At 36.4% G+C, this 21,261-nt stretch overlaps 2 protein-coding genes across 3 annotated transcripts in view; both read left to right on the top strand.

Moving 5' to 3' along the window:
* The first annotated feature begins 7,498 nt into the window (after nt 1–7,498).
* LOC107597734 (junctional adhesion molecule A-like) lies at nt 7,499–17,122 on the top strand. Of its 2 annotated transcripts, XM_016288912.1 has the most exons (11): nt 7,499–7,728; nt 9,610–9,672; nt 9,960–10,076; nt 10,214–10,354; nt 10,639–10,841; nt 13,107–13,209; nt 13,717–13,764; nt 15,757–15,864; nt 15,977–15,989; nt 16,095–16,152; nt 16,319–17,122. In XM_016288912.1, the coding sequence occupies exons 1-11, from the start codon at nt 7,659–7,661 to the stop codon at nt 16,352–16,354; spliced, it is 960 nt and encodes a 319-aa protein (XP_016144398.1). In that variant the 5' UTR covers nt 7,499–7,658; the 3' UTR covers nt 16,355–17,122. The 2 variants fall into 2 exon arrangements, with proteins under 2 accessions (XP_016144398.1, XP_016144404.1); XM_016288918.1 differs by lacking the exon at nt 13,717–13,764 and having other exon boundaries at nt 7,500–7,728.
* Nucleotides 17,123–18,181: 1,059 nt separating this feature from the next.
* ubash3ba (ubiquitin associated and SH3 domain containing Ba) overlaps nt 18,182–21,261 on the top strand; it is a 27,968-nt gene continuing 24,888 nt past the window's right edge. The window contains exon 1 of the mRNA XM_016288900.1: nt 18,182–18,700. Coding sequence (XP_016144386.1) covers nt 18,573–18,700 — 128 coding nt within the window. The 5' untranslated portion in view covers nt 18,182–18,572. The remainder of the gene's footprint in view (nt 18,701–21,261) is intronic.

Here is a 21,261-nt window from a genome sequence, read left to right as displayed (position 1 = left end):
AACATAAAGGAATATTCCAGGATAAATCAGGGTTATTTTCTATGATAATTTGAAATAAAATAGTTCAACAAATTATTTAAACATAATAAATAAAAACTTCCTCCTCAGCCTAAAAACAAACTATCCTGCAACAACAGCTCATTCCAAAATGGTTAGATGTCTGTAATCAGAAAATCAAACATATTATACAGGTGCATCTCAAAAAATTAGAATATCGTGAAAAAGTAAATTTTTTTTGGTAACTTAATTAAAAAAGTGAAACTTTCATATATTCTAGATTCATTACATGTAAAGTAAAACATTTCAAATGTTTTTTTGTTTTAAAGGGTTAGTTCACCCAAAAATGAAAATTAGCCCATAAATTACTCACCTTCAAGTCATCCTAGGTGTATATGACTTTCTTCTTTCAGACGAATCCAGTCGGAGTTATATAAAAAATTGTCTTTGATCTTTCAAGCTGTTTCATGCCACTCAGCGTGTGTTGCATGCATCAGTCCAAAAGCAGTTAAATAAAAATTGCCCATCCATAAAAAAAAGTGTCTCACACGGCTCCGGGGGGTGAACAAAGGCCTTCTGTAGCGAATCGATGTGTTTTTGTAAGAAAAATATCCATATTCAAAACGTAATAATCACTTTAATCTAGCTTGCTCTCACTGTTGTACACGGAAGCAGCTCCGGGCGGATGACGTATGAGGTCAGTGCTGTGCATGCGCCGGTGAGTCTCATGAAAACCAACGTTTGTTAACAGGAGCAAAGGAAGCAAATTTTCCTTACTTTAGCAAAGGAAATCCAGTCTCCTCTTGGCTTATATCGAAATCCTTCGACATTCTTCTTTACAAATCCTCGTTTTGTACTTCTAATAAGTGACTGCTGTTTTGTTTCGATCTCTCCGCTGCACTTCCGCGTGCGTCACTTCTGAGCGGCGCATGCGCAAAGCCGACCTCCATACGTCATCCGCCCAGAACTGCTTCCAGTGTACAACAGTGAGCATGCATTTTAATTAAGTGCTTTTGGATTGATGCATGCAACACCTGCTGAGTGCCATGAAACAGCTTGAAAGATCAAAGACAATTTTTAATATAACTCCGACTGGATTCGTCTGAAAGAAGTCTGAAAGTCATATACACCTAGGACGACTTGAGGGTGAGTTCAAGTTCTTCAAAGTATGTTCATTTATGCACTCAATACTTGGTCGGGGCTCCTTTAGCACAAATTACAGCATCAGTGAGGTGTGGCATGGAAGCGATCAGCACTGCTGAGGCACTATTGAGCCTTCAGCTCGTCTGTATTGTTGGATCGACTGTTTCTCATCTTTTTCTTGAAAATATCCCATAGATTCCATATGGGGTTCAGGTCAGGCATGTTGGCTGGCCAATCAAGCATAGTAATATCATGGTCAGCAAACCACTTGGAGGTGGTTTTGGCGCTGTGGGCCAAGTCCTGCTGGACTTGCTCTGCATTTAATTTACTTTGGTACAGCACTCTGTGAACAGCCACACCTTTCAGTAATGACCTTCTGCGACTTACCCTCTTTGTGGAGGGTGTCAATGATTGTCTTCTGGACCATTGTCAAGTCAGTAGTCTTCCCCATTATTGTGGTTTCAAAGAACAAGAGATACCACAGAATTTATACTGTAGGGATGGTCATTTAATGAAACTCAAATGTAAATATTCATGAGCTGTGTGCTCAAATCATCAAAATTTAATTACATGTGAACACCCACATTTACATGAGGGAGGAGGAAGTAATGGGGTCTCATTTATAAAACTACGTAGATTTCATCCTAAAAGTGTATGTAGGCGCAAAAGCTGGATTTTGTGTACGCTCAAAAGTTTTCAGATTTATAAAACCATGCATACGCCAGAACCTGCGCAAAAATCCCTTTATAAATCCCAGTCAGGGGAAGATTGTGCATATGTGCATCTCCACCACGACTCCTCCCCGAAATCACCATATATGGAGCTTACAACGCCTAGTTTTACGATGCATAACCTCATCTGCATATCATTTCTATGCATATTCCCTTCCACATGGCACCATGTTTAACACTGTCAAAGGTACAAGACATTAAGGAAATATGAGATACGGACTATAAATGCCATTTGTGCCATACACATTAATTTTTATTGCTAAAAATAACCCGGTAGGCATGTCTTTGAATAAATATATCAAAATATCCATAAAAAACTGTTTAAAATAGTTCTCAGAAAATCATTTAGAATAGAGTTCATTCATTTCCACTGGCCCAATAATATTTCAGTTGGTTAAAAAAAAACATTCAAATCAAATTAAATTAATGCAGTTTTGCTGATAAGGTGAACATCTTTTAGCTATTTTTAGTGGATCTTACTTACCGTTTTCTTCAAGTTGTATCATAATGTTGTGGAGATGCCTTCACACGACATCAACACTTCTGTGCAGCTGTGGTTGTACAGTAAGCTATTATCAATTGTACTATTCAAACCGGACAATAGTCCGTTCCACAGAATCCAGCCGTGTCCGCCACAATATCGAAGTAAGTGCAGAAGACCTCCACGGTGGCAAAGGCAGAGCAGGAGAGTGAGCTCCAACTCACAGAAGGTCCTTTGAGGACCATAACAGAGTAGTTGTGATTTTAAATGTTTCATTGAATCCAGTACGGAAGAAGGTAAGGAGTGAACTGTGTGGAAAGTGAGTGTGGTGTGCCAAGTCCGAAAACTCACGGGTGTGGTCCTCAAGGGAACGCTCACCCTGGTGCAGGAGGAGAAGCTGCATATCTGCTAGATCCTAAAGGTGAGATGGTGTGTAATGTTGAGGAAAAGCTGGGGAAAACAGAGCAGAGGCTAGGATCTATGAGCAGGGTTTTTAATGAGAAAATAAGAAACAAACAGTAGGCCGAAACAAGGAAAATAAAACTAGAGGTACAAATCCAAGACTGTCATAATTTCAGTTTTTTTATTTATTTAATTAATTTAATTGTATATACTGTAAGTGATTAAGTAGAATATTCTAGTATAGTCTACTATTTTTAGTACTATGTTCAGTATTTTCATCTACAATGTTTTTTTTAATCAATCATTTGTCAAACAAAACATCCAGATCTATTTTCATCTCCTGCTACTAAACATTAAAGCTGGTTCTTCAAGCACCTCCGGGTCTGAAAATGCCAGTGCAAAGATCTTTATATTAAAACATTTGAATCCTTAACTAGTATGGATTAAAACTATACTGTTGTTAATAATTCTGTTGTCTTCCAGTTTATCATTATAACTTTGCAGAAGCATTGACTTTTCATTGTGTTTGATATGTAAACAACATGGATATTGTATGAGAATTAGTTATTCATTTTCCAATTGTGATGTTGGGGGATGTCATTGCGTTGTATCTGTTTTCTTTCATCAGTTCAATATGAAGACCATATCACAGTGTAATGGAGGACTAAGGCTTATTGAGGTGACACAAGCAGACACTAGAGATTATGGATGTGAGGTGTCTGAAAATGGTGAAATATACTGGTTAAGACAGTAAAAACATAAAGGAATATTCCAGGATAAATCAGGGTTATTTTCTATGATAATTTGAAATAAAATAGTTCAACAAATTATTTAAACATAATAAATAAAAACTTCCTCCTCAGCCTAAAAACAAACTATCCTGCAACAACAGCTCATTCCAAAATGGTTAGATGTCTGTAATCAGAAAATCAAACATATTATACAGGTGCATCTCAAAAAATTAGAATATCGTGAAAAAGTAAATTTTTTTTGGTAACTTAATTAAAAAAGTGAAACTTTCATATATTCTAGATTCATTACATGTAAAGTAAAACATTTCAAATGTTTTTTTGTTTTAAAGGGTTAGTTCACCCAAAAATGAAAATTAGCCCATAAATTACTCACCTTCAAGTCATCCTAGGTGTATATGACTTTCTTCTTTCAGACGAATCCAGTCGGAGTTATATAAAAAATTGTCTTTGATCTTTCAAGCTGTTTCATGCCACTCAGCGTGTGTTGCATGCATCAGTCCAAAAGCAGTTAAATAAAAATTGCCCATCCATAAAAAAAAGTGTCTCACACGGCTCCGGGGGGTGAACAAAGGCCTTCTGTAGCGAATCGATGTGTTTTTGTAAGAAAAATATCCATATTCAAAACGTAATAATCACTTTAATCTAGCTTGCTCTCACTGTTGTACACGGAAGCAGCTCCGGGCGGATGACGTATGAGGTCAGTGCTGTGCATGCGCCGGTGAGTCTCATGAAAACCAACGTTTGTTAACAGGAGCAAAGGAAGCAAATTTTCCTTACTTTAGCAAAGGAAATCCAGTCTCCTCTTGGCTTATATCGAAATCCTTCGACATTCTTCTTTACAAATCCTCGTTTTGTACTTCTAATAAGTGACTGCTGTTTTGTTTCGATCTCTCCGCTGCACTTCCGCGTGCGTCACTTCTGAGCGGCGCATGCGCAAAGCCGACCTCCATACGTCATCCGCCCAGAACTGCTTCCAGTGTACAACAGTGAGCATGCATTTTAATTAAGTGCTTTTGGATTGATGCATGCAACACCTGCTGAGTGCCATGAAACAGCTTGAAAGATCAAAGACAATTTTTAATATAACTCCGACTGGATTCGTCTGAAAGAAGTCTGAAAGTCATATACACCTAGGACGACTTGAGGGTGAGTTCAAGTTCTTCAAAGTATGTTCATTTATGCACTCAATACTTGGTCGGGGCTCCTTTAGCACAAATTACAGCATCAGTGAGGTGTGGCATGGAAGCGATCAGCACTGCTGAGGCACTATTGAGCCTTCAGCTCGTCTGTATTGTTGGATCGACTGTTTCTCATCTTTTTCTTGAAAATATCCCATAGATTCCATATGGGGTTCAGGTCAGGCATGTTGGCTGGCCAATCAAGCATAGTAATATCATGGTCAGCAAACCACTTGGAGGTGGTTTTGGCGCTGTGGGCCAAGTCCTGCTGGACTTGCTCTGCATTTAATTTACTTTGGTACAGCACTCTGTGAACAGCCACACCTTTCAGTAATGACCTTCTGCGACTTACCCTCTTTGTGGAGGGTGTCAATGATTGTCTTCTGGACCATTGTCAAGTCAGTAGTCTTCCCCATTATTGTGGTTTCAAAGAACAAGAGATACCACAGAATTTATACTGTAGGGATGGTCATTTAATGAAACTCAAATGTAAATATTCATGAGCTGTGTGCTCAAATCATCAAAATTTAATTACATGTGAACACCCACATTTACATGAGGGAGGAGGAAGTAATGGGGTCTCATTTATAAAACTACGTAGATTTCATCCTAAAAGTGTATGTAGGCGCAAAAGCTGGATTTTGTGTACGCTCAAAAGTTTTCAGATTTATAAAACCATGCATACGCCAGAACCTGCGCAAAAATCCCTTTATAAATCCCAGTCAGGGGAAGATTGTGCATATGTGCATCTCCACCACGACTCCTCCCCGAAATCACCATATATGGAGCTTACAACGCCTAGTTTTACGATGCATAACCTCATCTGCATATCATTTCTATGCATATTCCCTTCCACATGGCACCATGTTTAACACTGTCAAAGGTACAAGACATTAAGGAAATATGAGATACGGACTATAAATGCCATTTGTGCCATACACATTAATTTTTATTGCTAAAAATAACCCGGTAGGCATGTCTTTGAATAAATATATCAAAATATCCATAAAAAACTGTTTAAAATAGTTCTCAGAAAATCATTTAGAATAGAGTTCATTCATTTCCACTGGCCCAATAATATTTCAGTTGGTTAAAAAAAAACATTCAAATCAAATTAAATTAATGCAGTTTTGCTGATAAGGTGAACATCTTTTAGCTATTTTTAGTGGATCTTACTTACCGTTTTCTTCAAGTTGTATCATAATGTTGTGGAGATGCCTTCACACGACATCAACACTTCTGTGCAGCTGTGGTTGTACAGTAAGCTATTATCAATTGTACTATTCAAACCGGACAATAGTCCGTTCCACAGAATCCAGCCGTGTCCGCCACAATATCGAAGTAAGTGCCCATCATTGATCATTGTTCTCGCTAAAAATATTTTCTCATAACATGAGATGTGCAGTTTACTTTAAAGATAAATTATTGTGCACTTATAGCACTCCTCGCTGTCATTAAAACATAACATACCACAGGAAAAGTAATCAAGTGCATCCACTACAAATAGGCTGTCTAAATTCATATAATTATGGTTTAACTTCTGCGTAATGACTTTATGTAATTTCAGTGCTTATATCCATTAATGAGAGTGGAATATTTAATGTAAATGTAGCCTATATGATGAAATGAAAACAGTTTAAAATGGTCGTTTACTTCATTACTTTTCTCTCTCCAGGAAAAATGTGAGTACGCATGGGTCAGAGTTTGCGTGCAGGTGCGCAAATTATCCCGTCAAGTTTGTTTTTTATAAATCCCACCTTTTGCGTATGAAGTGGCATACGCCTCTTTCAGGGCAGGTTTTGTGCGTACGCAACGGTTATAAATGAGGCCCCTGCCCTGAAGCTTTTATTATGTTTTGATAGCATATAACTAACAATAACAATAAGTTCCTCCTATAACACGAGATGGATGGAATGAATATTGTTCTTTCAGTGAATTGACATTTTGAGTTGAAAAATGGACTCAGTGGCAGTAAAGAAATGATGGGCTCCATTTCTGTATTAGCCTGTTCAACAAGTAAATAGTCAAGTGTCAGAACAATATGTTGCATTTAAAGAAAATCAATCCGTAAAAAAACCTACACATACATCTTTATAGTGTAGGCACAAAGACTAACCACATTTACATACGGTAATGTAAAAAAAAAAAAAAAAGCAAATCTAAAAAATTAAAAAGAACAATCAAATATACTTTTCTTTCATTTTCCAGCACCTGTGCATTTTTTCAAAACATTCACTGACAACTTAACTCATTTTCCAACTTCATTTTCTCTGGCTCCACAAGTTTTCCCCAAGAGATGTCATGCAAGACTCAGATAAATAATTTCATTTTCCATTCCTAGCATATTATGTGTTCTTTATGAGTTCCAGCTAAATTTTTCTCAGCTAAACACAGATGCAGGGACAAGATCAGTTTTATTCTATACTGTACTGCTATAAAACTCCATGGTTCATTGCACTAATTTGTAAAATTAGACCTTTAAAATGCGATATTGAAAATCATTTCAACAAAGTGCATTATGTTTTGACTATTAAATAATACATTACCAAAGTCTTATTTGACAAGACCCATAACTCTTCACTCTCCCCTGACAGGTTTGTTCCTGAAAATCTTATCATCTATCTTACTAAGTATGCATATATAATTCACAATAAGGATATATAAGCTACGGTTTGAACTCCCAAACCGGGTTTATTCTGAGAAGCAGTTCGTCTTTCTTGAACCTGTGTTTACGTTCATGACGTCACGCAGCGGGAGTGTCTTAATGTGGTGTGTTCAACCAATCGCACGCGGTCCAGGCAACACAGTATCACTTAGGAGGGCGTTTGGTTTCAACCTTTCAGCTTATCTTGACTCAGCTGAGCTTTGCGAGGGCATAGCAAATACACAACTCCCTAAATCTACTCGTAAGGTAATATAAAACCAGGCATTTTTCATTTATTTTTATCTTTAAAAAAAAAAAGCTATATTTTGGATGACTTTGGAGTATTTCAAAGTGGATATGTTGACCTTCGTCTTTGTGTGCCTCTCTATCTCAGTCACAGGTAGGAATCCATGTTTTCAGTGTTTGAATCATGTTTACATTTCATTTTTATTACGCCCTGTCATTGACTAATGTCTTCTGTGAAATATTCAATCTAAACTTTTAATTTAAAAAAACTTTTAATATATATATAAAAAACTGTTAGGCCTATATTGCTAAAACATTTCATCAGCGATTTCTCACATTTATTAAATTGTACATAAAGTGGAATTTAGCGTTTACATTAGAGTTTATTTAGGCTAGTAGGCATATAGGTCTGCAAAAAGAGAAAACAGTGGCAAATGTGGCCTTATTTGACCAGTTCCCTGTCGTTATTTTGAGTCGGTTCTTGTTGAGATGAATGATAATTCCGACTAACTACTTGAAGCCGAACCGGTTTTAACTTTAGTATGATCATATTCACATTCGTAAGCAATGACTCAAATGAATCAGTGAACCGAGTCAACTAAGAGCAGTTCGAAATAGGATTCGATACAGCGCTTCATGCGTAGCAAAATTGAGCATATCTGCTTTGCTACGGTACCTAATTATCCTAACTTAAGTTTTGTATTTAGGTCGAATAGAAACAGCATTTTAAATATAATTGTATTGCTGTTTAAATGTGAAAGAAGGCCTTTCACGGCTCGACGGCACCTGTCCTGGAGAACCTGTATTTCCACCTTGCCCATCCCCCATCCGAAACCCGAGCTCCACAAGCAGGAAATTGTGACCAACAAGAAAGAAAGAAACAATTAACAGTATAGCCACAGTATTTTAATAAGTTACAAGTGTTATATTTGTATTATTGAATATTATTAGTAGTCAACCAGTAACACTGAAACATCTAGGCTAATTCTTGATAGCATCAACTGCGCGCATACACACAACACAAGGCACACAAGGCTACTATTGAGCAGACAGAGAAACAATTGTGTCATCGTGAATTCAGAGTATTTGAGTATCGTGTTTGTTTATAGCTGGTTCCCTCAAGTACACATGGGAAAAACTGTTTCAGAATCGCAAATAGTCTGGAAAACTTAATAACGATGATTGAAGTAATTGGTAGAGCGACAAACAATGTTTGTCAATGAATGGGGATTCGTGGTATAGGCCTATTGGTTGTTTATCCGTTGTTCAGGCTAGCAGTTGGAAAAGCCATTGTAACTGCCCTAAAGTCATAACGTTTCTGGCTTTCATCTGTTGCAGCCTGTCTACATTTGTGGTAGAATAAAGGGGTTCAGTTTTTTTTTAATGAAACCGCACATTTTGCCTGTGTCACAGTTATTGTTTTAGCAAGGCTTTTTGAAATGGACGATGGAATTGTATAATAGACCTATAATTGTTTCTCTTCTTGGTCTTGGTGACCCAACATAAGTGCAAGCTTCTTCTTTGCTGACATGTTTGAAATTTCGAAAGTTATTTGAAAGGGGTACATTTTGAAAAGTTTTTCTTGTTTGAAAAGATCTAAAACGCATTTGATCTCAATCTGAAACATTTACAGTTGTGCCAACATGGCTAGGGTGTCCAATGGGTCTATAGAACACATTACAAGATTAGATTACATGGGATGTGTGTAAACCTACTTTAATATGGTTGAAGAGTAATAGTTTTCCTTTAATGCTGAAATGTTTATCATTTGCATAGTTTCACGAATTACGTTTCTTTTTTTGAGCTCTCTAAATGAACAGGGTTCTAGGTCATGTGTTGCATTAGATTGATTGTGTTTGTCCTGATGTTTCTGTTAGATAGAAAAATAAGTGGTCGGCCTAGATGAAGATGATGTCTGAGCATCATTCCACTCTGGATACAACTGTTAATGCAATTTGTAATGTTTTTAATGTGATTTTAAGAATAATTTTTTATTGATGTATTAAGGATTAAGTCCCTCTCTTTCTGTCTACAGGACTGCATGCCGCTTTTACGGTTTCTGTTGGTAATCCCGCAGTAAAAGTGAAAGAGAATGAGGGTAAGTTTCATTTTGCTTTTTCTGTTTGTTTGTCTTTAAATTATAATTATTTCTATGAGTCAGTAGGCAGCCATATTTAAATAATAAAGAAAACATAATGTAGTGGCTGCATAGGTTTTGAATAGTAATTGAAGAAGAAGAATTTGTGAGGTGTTACAATTTACTGGGGAGCCTCTCTCTACTTGCTGGCCTAAGGACAGGTCTGCCTATTTTGGGTGATCCTGGTTTAAGCATTCAATTTTTGATGTGAAAAACATTTATGCACAAAGTATAACTTTTTTTTTTAGGAGTTGACTTGAAATGTTCCTACACTGCTGACTTTGGGTCATCACCTAGAGTAGAATGGAAGTTCAAGGATCTCAAGGGCTCTCAAACATTGGTCTACTTTGATAACCAGCCAACTGGTATGGATAAAAACTTTACTGTTGTCATCCAGTTTATTGTTATAACCTTGCAGTAGCATTCTCTTATTGTTTGTTGATGTGTGATATGTGAATGGAGGAAAATATATAGCATTGTGCATTATTTTTTCTTTCATTAGGTAAGTATGCAGGCCGTATCACTGTGTATGATGGAGGACTGAGATTTAACAAGGTGACACGAGCAGACACCGGAGACTATGACTGTGAGGTGTCTGGCAATGGTGGATATGACGAGAAGACCATCAAACTCACAGTCCTTGGTAAATCATGTTGTATGATATACATGAAAACATACTATCTGAGAGCTGTCACTGATATACATGTCATCATAAATCACAACCCTAGCTTGTAAACAGCAAAAACTTCTGTCTCATCCTCATGTCGTTCCAAACCTATATACATTTATTTTTCTGTTGAACACAAGATATTTTGAAAAAGTCAGTGGGGTTTGGCGTTGTTTATATTTAACAATGGATAGCATAGAATATTGCTTTGATGAAATGATATAATACACCAAACAGTCTTGTAATTCCCTCCACTACAGTGCCTCCTTCCAAGCCTGTATCCAGAATCCCTTCATCAGTCACAACAGGCAGTAACGCCCGCCTGACCTGCTTCGACACAGATGGCTCCCCTCCATCCACCTACAGGTGGTACAAGGACAACACTCCCCTCCCTGAGGATCCAACCAAGTTCCCCAATTTTAAGAACCTCACCTACAAGATGAACATTTTCAGTGGTAACCTGGTGAGTGTTCATCTACAATATTAGAAAATACAGAATAGCAAGCATATATAATGAATGTGTGTGTATAAATTATGGAAGTTTGTATCTGCCAAATGATAATATAGACTAGCCTATTTATCTCACAATTCAGACATTTTTCTTGCATTTCAGAGTTTATATCTCACAAATCTGTCTTTTTTCCCCTCACAATTCTGATGAAAACTCACAATTACAAGATATAACAGGGTTTCTGCGGGTCTTAAAAAAGTCTTAAAAAGTCTTAAATGTAGTTGTATCAAATTTAAGGCCTTAAAAAGTATTCAATTGTACAAGAAAGTCTTAATTATGATTTCAAGAGGTCTTAAATTTGGGGATGGAAAGACCAAAATTGTGATATGGCCCAATGTGACAATTAAACTTCAAAAGGCTATGATTTCATTAAATAAACATGAGCGTTGCATGTTTGTGTACAGCTGTTACCGGGGAAACAGTTATAGTTCAGACCAATGCAAAAATCGACTCATGTTTTTACCCTGCAAACACGCAGAGCTTTAAATGTGAACTGGTGGATCGATAAGAAGACAATGCATTATAAAAAATCTAAACAGTATAGGGGTGTGCGATATGTATGGTCTGCGATAATATCATAATTGTTGTTTTAATGATGTGCGATTTGATATTATCGAGTATCTCGCGAAAAGCAAACAAAACACCTACAGAGTGCACGCATACATTACGTGATGAAGTCTAGGAGGTTAGACTAGTGCGCGTGTGCATTTATAGTGCATTCTTTCACTGCATTAATCAGTCTATTAAAATGCATTTAGAATTATCACATAATTCAAGATACCAGAAAATGTATATACTTATATCATTTCATATAGATAATATCACAGGAAGAGTGCCGTTTTTTTCTCCAAAAGTCAACATGATTACAAATGTGATACTGATTTTATTCAACAGTTCAATAAACAAGAAGTTAATATTAAGAGACTTACGTTTTAGACACCACATTCAACCGTGTAAATGATTCGGTTCAATCGCAATGACTCACTTAACAGTGACTGGTAGTTTTAATTTCACATTTAAGGTACCTTTTCATTTGAAAAATAATTTCAAACACCAGTTTTCAATGTTTTATGTTTAAGATATCAAAACATTATTTATGCATTTGTAACTGCAGGTATTCCATGTCCCTCTGAGCTGCATTAAACAGTGTGTAAATGCATCTAAATGCCACTTCTAATGCAGCTTCTGTGTTTCCTATGCGTTGCAAAGATCAATTTTGTTGATACTGATTTCATTTGCTTGGTAACAGCCCAAATGCAAGAATTTGACTCAAAAGATGGTGCACACTTTTAGAAAAAATGTCTTAAAGATAAAAATGGCCATAAAACTTGTAACTTGGAAATTATTCATTTCTATCACTGCTGTGAACTGACCACACAGAATATGAAGAATATCAAAAAATTCAGGAGTCAGCTGTTAGCACAATTAGAGATAAGATATCAGCACAATAACACACTCTATAGCAAAATATTGTCAAATTATATCTTTATCGATAAAATCCCAGAAAATTATCGAGATATAATATTTTGTCAATATCGCACACCCCTAATTTGTTATTTAATTTATATAATAATTTATTGATAATAATTGTTTAAATTAATATAATAATTCTTTTGACTACTTTTCTTAAAAATGGTTTAAAGGCTGAAATGTAAAGTTTATCATTTTATAAAATGTTTTGTTTTTGTGAAAACTTGTATCTGAACTGTAAATTATGCATTTTACAGTAATTTTACAGTTTAATATGGTACTATAGACATTGCAGGTCTTAGAAAGGTCTTAAATTTGAGCTTTAAAATCCTGCAGAAACCCTGTATAAACTCTATGAATTCTAAGAAGTCGGAATTGTGAGAATTAACATCTCGACATTCTTGAATTTTTTGACTTTGTCTTGCAATTCTGACTTTAGCAATGGAATTGCAAGAAAAAAAAGTCAGAATTAAGAGATGTAAACTCAGAACTGAAAAAAAAATTGAAGTAGAAAAAAAAGAATTTTAAGTTTATAACGCAATTCAGAGAAAAGTCGCTATTACTTTTTTTTTATTTTTATGTCCTGTGGTAGTAACAGGCTTCCATAATATATATTCACAACAAATGACTGGAACGTTTCAAAAATTCAGAACTATATATTTCTAGAATTTGAACTTGTCATTAGTTTGGTATTGTTTTGGAAGATTATAGATTATATTTGTAAAATGTATTTCTTTGTGTGATCAGGAGTTTGCGAGTGTGTCTAAGTTGGATACTGGTTCATATTTCTGTGAGGCCAGTAATGGAGAAGGCACCCCTCAGCGTGGAGATGCAGCGCGCATGGAAGTCCGTAAGTCAGGGTTCTTACACAATATGCAGTTTGATTTTTAGTATTTTAAGGGTCTGGATATGTATGGGAAAAAGAAAACGGAGTATGGAAAAAATTTTGTGTTTCCAGACTACTGCCCCTATTCTGTTGTCTTAAATATTCTGTGAAGGGCATTGATGGTTTCAGTTTGCCACATGTTTTTGAAGCGTTGACCACTGTAGCCAATCACAGACATGTCTGTTGAGTGCATGAACACAGTGTCCAATCAGATGAGTACTTAGAGAGAATCCACTCAATATTGTTTGAAGTACTGGAGTTTTTATTCAGCGCTACGGTACCAAGAATCAAGAAATTTTACTGGTGTTGGTACTGACTGCTGAAATTTTGTTACTGTGACAACACTAGTTTCTAGTATTCTGAGAGTATCAAATTGTGAATTCAGTATTATGAATTGAACCTTTAATCATTACACCCTTAATTTAATTTAATTTGTTTTTCATTATGAAATATGGTCTGATAAATCTACAGAGATGTCTGGAAAGGTGCAGAATTTTGAAATGAAAATGTGTTTCCCTGGTATGTAACATTTTCATTGCTTTCAAATAATAACTGTACTTACAGTTCACTGCATTATAAAACTTTACAAGGCTTCTTTGACATTGTCACATTTGATCAGGTGTACCTACTCAAGTTTTTAAAATACAGTTCAAATAACAAATAAAAATTCTTTGTAGGATAACAGATCTATTTACAGAAGTTTATTTAGTGGAATTCCCCATGTTTTGGGGAGTCCTTGAAGTTTGCTACTATATTTGGAAATTCAGTACTGTTGAAAAATGCTATCTTCACCTTTCTCAAGGCAGAGATGGTAGTCCCATACAGTAGAAGTCTGTCTGACAGCACACAAGAAACTCAATGAATAATTCTTGATGCTGTAGATTTGGTCAAGTTATTTTCTTTCTTGGAAATCATAACTTATTGGTTAGTAGGGTGCTAAAATAAAGGCCTGTTCCAGGGTTTCCAAGGGTCCTTAAAAAGACTTAAATTTAGTTGTATCAAATTTAAGGCCATAAGTCTTAAACAGTACAATAAAAGTCTTACTCATAATTTCAAGAAGACTTAAATTTAGGGACGCACAAGAATCACGATATGGACAGATGAAGGGAACCGAGTTCATTTTAGTGTTAGTGAGGCCAGCAGGGGGTGCTCACCCTGCGGTCTGTGTTGGTCCTAATTCCCCAGTATAGTGACGGGGACACTATACTGTAAAAAAAACCACCGTCCTTCAGATGAGACGTTAAACTGAGGTCCTGACTCTCTGTTGTCATAAACCCTAAACTTCTCGTAAAGATTAGGGGTGTAACCCCGGTGTCCTGGCCAAATTCACTCCACTGGCCTTTGTCAATCATGGCCTCCTAATAATCCCATCCAATGAATTGACTCTATCACTCTCTCTCCTCTCCACCTGTAGCTGGTGAGCGCACTGGCGCTTTTGTACTGTGGCTGCTATCGCATCATCCAGGTGGATGTTGCACACTGTTGCACACTGGTGGTGGTTAAGGAGAGACCCCTCATATGATTGTAAAGCTTTGGGTGTACAGCAATACACAATATAGCGCTATTTAAATGCCTCATTCATTCATTTTAAATTTCATCTTGTTTGTAATGCCTGAAAGCGTTCATGAGTGCAGCGGTTACAGGGGAAAGCGCTTTACATCTGCATTCCAAAAGTGCCACCTACTGGAAGGGAATGAATTAGCATTTTCAATAAAGCCATCTGCTCTTTTTGTTTAGACCAATGTGATAATTGACCAAATTTTTGTTTTCCACTGCAATCACTCAGTTGTAAATGTGAACCGTTAAACAGGCTAATATGGCTTAGTAAGACAGTAAGATATAATTGCATGTTTTAAATATAATAATTGATCCTTTTGACTCATCCAATTAAAAAAAATTAGTTTTTGTGAAAACCTGTATTTGAACTGTAAATCATATTTTTACAGTCATTGTTTGGTTACATATGTTACCAAAGATAGTGCCCTATCCCACTCATACGGTGTCTTAAAAAAGGTTGTAAAAAGCCTAAAATTGGATTTTAAAAATCCTGCAGAATACATTGTGTTCACGCCAAGGACAAAAACTATAGCTATAAATAGCTGTAACTATAAAGTTGTAATAATCATTCTAATTCTATGAAAATACACATGACAGAAATCACTTTAAGATTTTTTCCCCAGGTGAGGAACGATAAGATCATTGACAGCCAATAAAAATCACTCGAGAATTTAAAGCAGCAGACAACATAACTGCAGTGCATGCTGCTTAGCTTACAATAAACAACATTATCGTATACTTGTATGAATGCTTATGTATTTATCTTTAGACTTGGTGCAAACAAGCCTTAAATCCCACTCTTTGGCTTGGCTTGAAAATTCTCAATTATTCAAAAAGCAACATTTTTGACTTTCTAAAGAGAGAGAATCAAGTATGATTTTTTAATATTTCTGGTATTTACTTCTCTAACAGATGTCTTGATTTACTTCATTTTGATGTTTTTCTTTGTTATAGATGATCTAAATGTTGGAGGCATTGTTGCGGGGGTTATTGTGGCTTTGCTGGCAGTCGGATTGCTCCTCTTTGGTCTCTGGTTTGCCAGTAAAAAGGGATATCTGCCAAGTAAGTTCTCACTGCATAAGTGTGTGTGTTTGAGAGAGAGAGAGATAGGTTAACTATAATAATTAGAAATTCAAAATGATTGATTTATTTGCTTATGTTTTTTTTTTCACAGAAAAAGCAGAAAGGTATGAGTTGTTTTTCTTATCTGTGGCACATATAATCTCATTTCTGACATATTATACTATAAAAAAATTTCTATAATGTAATAAATATATATAAATCTCTTGCAGCAAGCCAAAACAAGCTGTTTATACACAGCCCAGAACAGATGATATGGATGATGAGGATGTAAGTACAACATATCTTGCTCAGTTGTGTAAATGATATTGATCAGGATTTTTCTTTTCAATAGTTAATTTTGAATGTCCTTTTCTAATTGTAACCTTTTCTACCAACAGAGGTAGTGGTAATGCTAAAATAATTATATTTTCACTGTTTTGTGTGTCTGTTTCAGGGGGAATTCAGACAGAAATCATCTTTTGTTGTGTAGTGTGTGCTACTCTGCATGAAATGTGGAGATTCAATGCCTAGATCAATTTTTTTCTGTTTAAGAAGTTCATACAAATCAGGATCAGTGTGTATGTGATGAGAAATGCCTTTCTACTTGGCTTTCCAAGCTGGTTGACCATAGAAATATTCAAAAGCTTTAAAGCAGCCATTGTAAATGTGCAGATTGCAGATTGAGTTTTAGGAATCTAAACCTGTGTCTCGGTTTTGTAGAAATGAATAGAAATGTAATTTATTGAACTATGATTAATCTGTGAGTGGAACACAAACCTAAAGGGTCTAAGATCAATTCTCTATTAATAGAATATGCTTTGTTGTTTTGTTTAGTTATGTGTGGACTAAGATGTCCAATGCTATTTTTACATAACTCTGCACTATGAGATGGAAACTTCTTGGGGAAGAGAAGCTAGGCTACTATGAATGTTCACCATTCAGGATATAATGTCCCCTCTCCTTTATATAAACATTTGCTGTACATTGTAGTCATTGATATGTGGTTTGTTTACTTCACTGGCTTTTTTATGATAGAGTACCTTGTGTGTTTTTATGTGTTTATACCTTTTATGTAATGTAAATAGATCTTTCTGTCTTTTTATTAGATTTTTTAAGATTTGAAATCGTGCTTTATTGACCTCTGAATTATTCATCTGAGAACAAATGACAAAACCCCTTTTTTTTCCTTTTATTTGATTGCATTTTTAATGTGTGACTTGATCCCATTCTTCTAATAAATGAAATTTACTGAATATGACATAAGGAATATATAAGATGTTGACATTCCTCTGGTTTTCTGTGTTTCATGCAGAAAACCGCTTGTGAACATTAAATTAAGCAATGTTATTTGTGGTTGTCTCAGATGAACAATATGACTGATTCTGGGAAATATCACTTCTCCATCATGTAGGATGACATTAGGAATTAGTGTATTTATTTTTTAACGTGTCTAAAAAATGTGAGGCGATCTACAATGTTCTGAATATGACCGCTAGGCGGCAGTGTTGGATAACAATACATTTTGCATAGCTTTCAACCCTGTTGAAATCAACTTGAAATTGTCATTAAATAAATTGTTTTGATTGCATTGATGATTTTAATAGGCTGATTTTTCCCATAAAAGATGTAGATAATTACATTTGAAGTGTGCAATTCCAGTGCCACCAGGTCGGGAAAAATAGTTGGTTTCAGACAGGTTTTTTTTGCTCTTTGCCACAAAACCCTAAACAACTACTCAGTTTAATTGTCCCAGTATTAATATTAGTATTACAACTAAATATGACAAACCCTCACAAAAAGGCTCACAGAAAAATGTTTAATACAGTAGAATAATGCAGTAACTATCAGAAAATAAAGAGCATGTCAGCTGTACTACATACAAGGCAGCTTTGATTACAGTTCATTCACCGATTTACAGAATGTATGATTTTTCAAGATTTGATTTGGATCTCTTTTTGGGGGCTGGCCACATACAGCCCCCTCACTTTTTTTTTTTTTTTTTTATGTAAGCGCTTATCCTACAGGCTCCACATGATGCGGTCTACGTTCTACCTGCGCGCCGTTACATAAGAGCATTCTAATGAACGTGAGCAGACGTCACTGACGATGATGATGCTTCTCACTGAACTGCGCTGTCTTGCCGTTAGACGCTATTGGGCTCAACTTCACCTTTCAAAACTGCGACTTTAAGAGTTTGGGGCGGGGCCTGGCGGACTCCGGCTGCTGATAGGCTACTACCGCTTTCAATCAAGCCCCATTCATAAATAAGTCATGTCTAGGAGGAACCAATGTAAGAAGTATTGATAGATTTCGCTCGCGACGCTCCCGCTACAGCATTTCTAACAATACCCCGAGCCGCGCGTGGCTCCGCCGAATGATATTTCCTCCCGTGGCGAATTGATAGCGGTGTTTGTCGATACGCGGAGCAAATGAGATTGACTTCCGACTGGTGACCCCTTTCTCAAACTGTAATGACATGAGCGCTCCAGCAGGAAGCTCAAAGCATTTTGTGTTTAGAAACACCGTAGCGCGTCCGCCAAGACTTCTGTCTGTCCGACTGTGGGGAATAATGGAGCGTTTTTGAACCAGCCTTTAACGCAGATAATGTAGCGTTCGATCCGATGTATTAAATGTGTGTCGTGTCCGTTCATTTGGACGCATCAAAAGAAAGCAAATCGCTGTTCTGAAGCCAAATGGAAAGCTGAACCATGGCAGCAAAAGAGGACCTATATGCCAAAGTCGCTCCACGGATGCAGCGGCAGAACCGGCCAGGAACTGTCAAACATGGAAACAGTCTGGATGTTTTGCTGTCAATGGGCTTCCCTAAAACCAGGGCGTAAGTACCAGAGTTTCATCTCTCCCAGATCTCAGGCATCACACAGCTGTAAACGTTAAGTACACAAACGCATGTGATAAGAGCACTGCCAAACCCTTTGGAAGTTCGGCAGATGTTTAAAATATTTAGCCTAGTGCAAGTTGCTTTTCTAATGGCGTCGGTCTGGTTGTGTTATTGATTAATAACGTGACGAAATGGGCTCAATCGCCAATGGGTTACTGAGTGTAAAGTTCTTTTCCTTTTGCCTCATTCTAAACTCGTCTTACATGTTCTGGGCTGCATCTGTCCAGACAGGACATGTTCTGCTACCAGCGCTTCCTCGAGCGGATGAGGTTGGCAGAGCTGGGAGGTCAGAGCAGAGAGCACCGCCGTCCATCGTTTTGGCGTTGTGTCAGCGCATCCATAATTGCTGCCTGTTATTCTTTTACAGCTATTTTCCTGGCATCATGGCACTTGAACATGCAATCGTAATGAATCTAACAATCCGATTCTATGAGCGATTGCTTAGTCCTTTTAGCAAATCAGAATTAAATGTAGTGCAGTTCTAGCAGATGGTGTGTTTGCACAGACTTTGAATTGCTTTTTCACAGAGCTGTTGTTTGGCTCACATGCGATCTAATAATTGGTCCTAACTGTTATATAACATTTCTAAACAAGCAAAACTTAAAATAACATGGTGACACACAACAAGGCCCATAACATTAGTCAATAACTAAAATTAATTAACAAAAGCAATTCATTTGTTACAGTATTGATATATTTTTTTAACGTGCTAATAAAATCCAGCTGTTTTTTGTTAGTTCAGGTATAATAAACAATGTTAAAAGATACAACTTTTGACACTAATAATGTATTAGTACGTTTAGGCAATTTTATTTATATAGCACATTTCATACATAAGTGTATTTCAAAGTGCTTTACATAAAAAGGAATTAATATAGTCATAAAATTATATTCTGTTATAATTATTACAATTATAAAATAGATGCATAAGAAAGATTCAAATGTAGTAAATGTTGAAATGAACTAAGTTTAATAAGTGCTTTAAAATAATTTTTCATTGTTAGTTCATGTTGACACATTTTTGCTAATTAACCACATTTGGAACCTTATTGGACCTCAAGTGAACCTTTGTGTTGAAACTACCATAGGTCACAACAAAAGCCTTAAAAGTGTAGTGATTTTTTTTGCTAATAAAAAATAGAACTGTTGAGAAACATCATGATTTACACTCGCATAGAAATCAGTCTTCTAGATAGTTTTATTGGATGTGGAGCGGGTCGCTCGCTAATGGGTGCCACCATTACATTACATGACCTACCTTCTCATGTAGTTGACAGTTGACTATTACTAATAGTAACAATAATAATATACTTATAGCACTATGAGCAGCTGCTCAAGATCGAGCTGTCTGCCCGTAAACAAAAACAAACTGAATGAACTTTTAAACACAGCATAATAGTAACAGTTCATGGTTCAGTTTCATTGAGTCAAATCAATTCAGTAACCACTCTGACTGATTCATATGTGAAAGTAAAAAGAACCAGTCCTTTGTTCGGGAAATGTACCACACTTGGTGTGCTGTGTTGTTTGTGTTGATATGGTAAGCATTGGAGAGCCACAGAATAGCGATATAGGAAACACAGACTTTTTTTGGTGTTTCAGTACACTATTGGCATAAGAATGCACAGTATGCTAGTCATTGGGCTCCAGTAATATTTTTTAATGGAAGTGGTTCGGAAAGACATCAATACAATTAATACAATTCAGCTCTTTACAAAAAGTGATGTCATTCCATATGTGGCACCATACCTCTTCTCGATACAGTGAGTGTCTTGATTTAGAAGTTGCCAAAGCTGACCATCTGTGCTTTCCATCACTGGAGGAGGATGGTTGGAGTAAGGTATCTTCAACCAACCATGAAGGCTGCATTAGGTTGCTGTCAGTGAGGAGCTAGATTCTCATTCATCAAAATTACAGTTCATCTCTTCCTCTTTTAACCACACACATTTTCTCTCTCCTGTTCTCGCTCGGTCCCTCTCTCATGTATTTACATTTAGCTTGGGCTTAATCCTGCAGTTTCCATAATCTGTGCGGAATCCTCCTTGCCTCTGTGTTCTTACGGTGTTGTGTCGAGATTGGGATCGTTCAGGCCAAATGTTGCATTCATGTTTAATCCAAGGAGAGTGAACAAAGGTGAATGGGACGAGATGTCTTTTATTGTGTGTTGTGGATGAATCTCAGGTTTGATGCAGACCAAATCTTTGTCCCTGTGGAGACTGTTTGTGAATGTATGCGGTCATTGGATTAAGCTGGTCGTTGCACTTAACATGAGAATTCTAAACATTTGGCCAAATATTTGTCATTTGCTGACATTGGAAGCAGTGGTATGCTAGATTTCTAGCCTTCTATGGTTAGTCTGTCTACTTCTGACAGCATTTAAGAGTTTGCTTAAGTGTTAGATATCAAGTAATATGTATATGGGTGGTTGGCATAACATGCTTTTGAATGTGATGAGTGTCATATATATATATATATATATATATATATATATATATATA

The sequence above is a fragment of the Sinocyclocheilus grahami genome, unplaced genomic scaffold (assembly GCF_001515645.1).
Source record: "Sinocyclocheilus grahami isolate Dianchi unplaced genomic scaffold, SAMN03320097.WGS_v1.1 scaffold12.1, whole genome shotgun sequence".
Taxonomy (NCBI): Eukaryota; Metazoa; Chordata; class Actinopteri; order Cypriniformes; family Cyprinidae; genus Sinocyclocheilus; species Sinocyclocheilus grahami.
Note: the sequence above shows the minus strand (reverse complement) of the source record. Positions and strands in the feature narration are given on the sequence as shown.

Excerpts from the sequence above, each read along its gene's own strand:
- LOC107597734 (XM_016288912.1), top strand. The coding sequence starts at position 7,659 with ATGACTTTGGAGTATTTCAAAGTGGATATGTTGACCTTCGTCTTTGTG. Across the intron at positions 10,077-10,213 it reads CTTTGATAACCAGCCAACTG|GTAAGTATGCAGGCCGTATC; the intron begins GTATGGATAAAA and ends TTCTTTCATTAG. Across the intron at positions 13,765-15,756 it reads AATGAAAATGTGTTTCCCTG|ATGATCTAAATGTTGGAGGC; the intron begins GTATGTAACATT and ends TCTTTGTTATAG.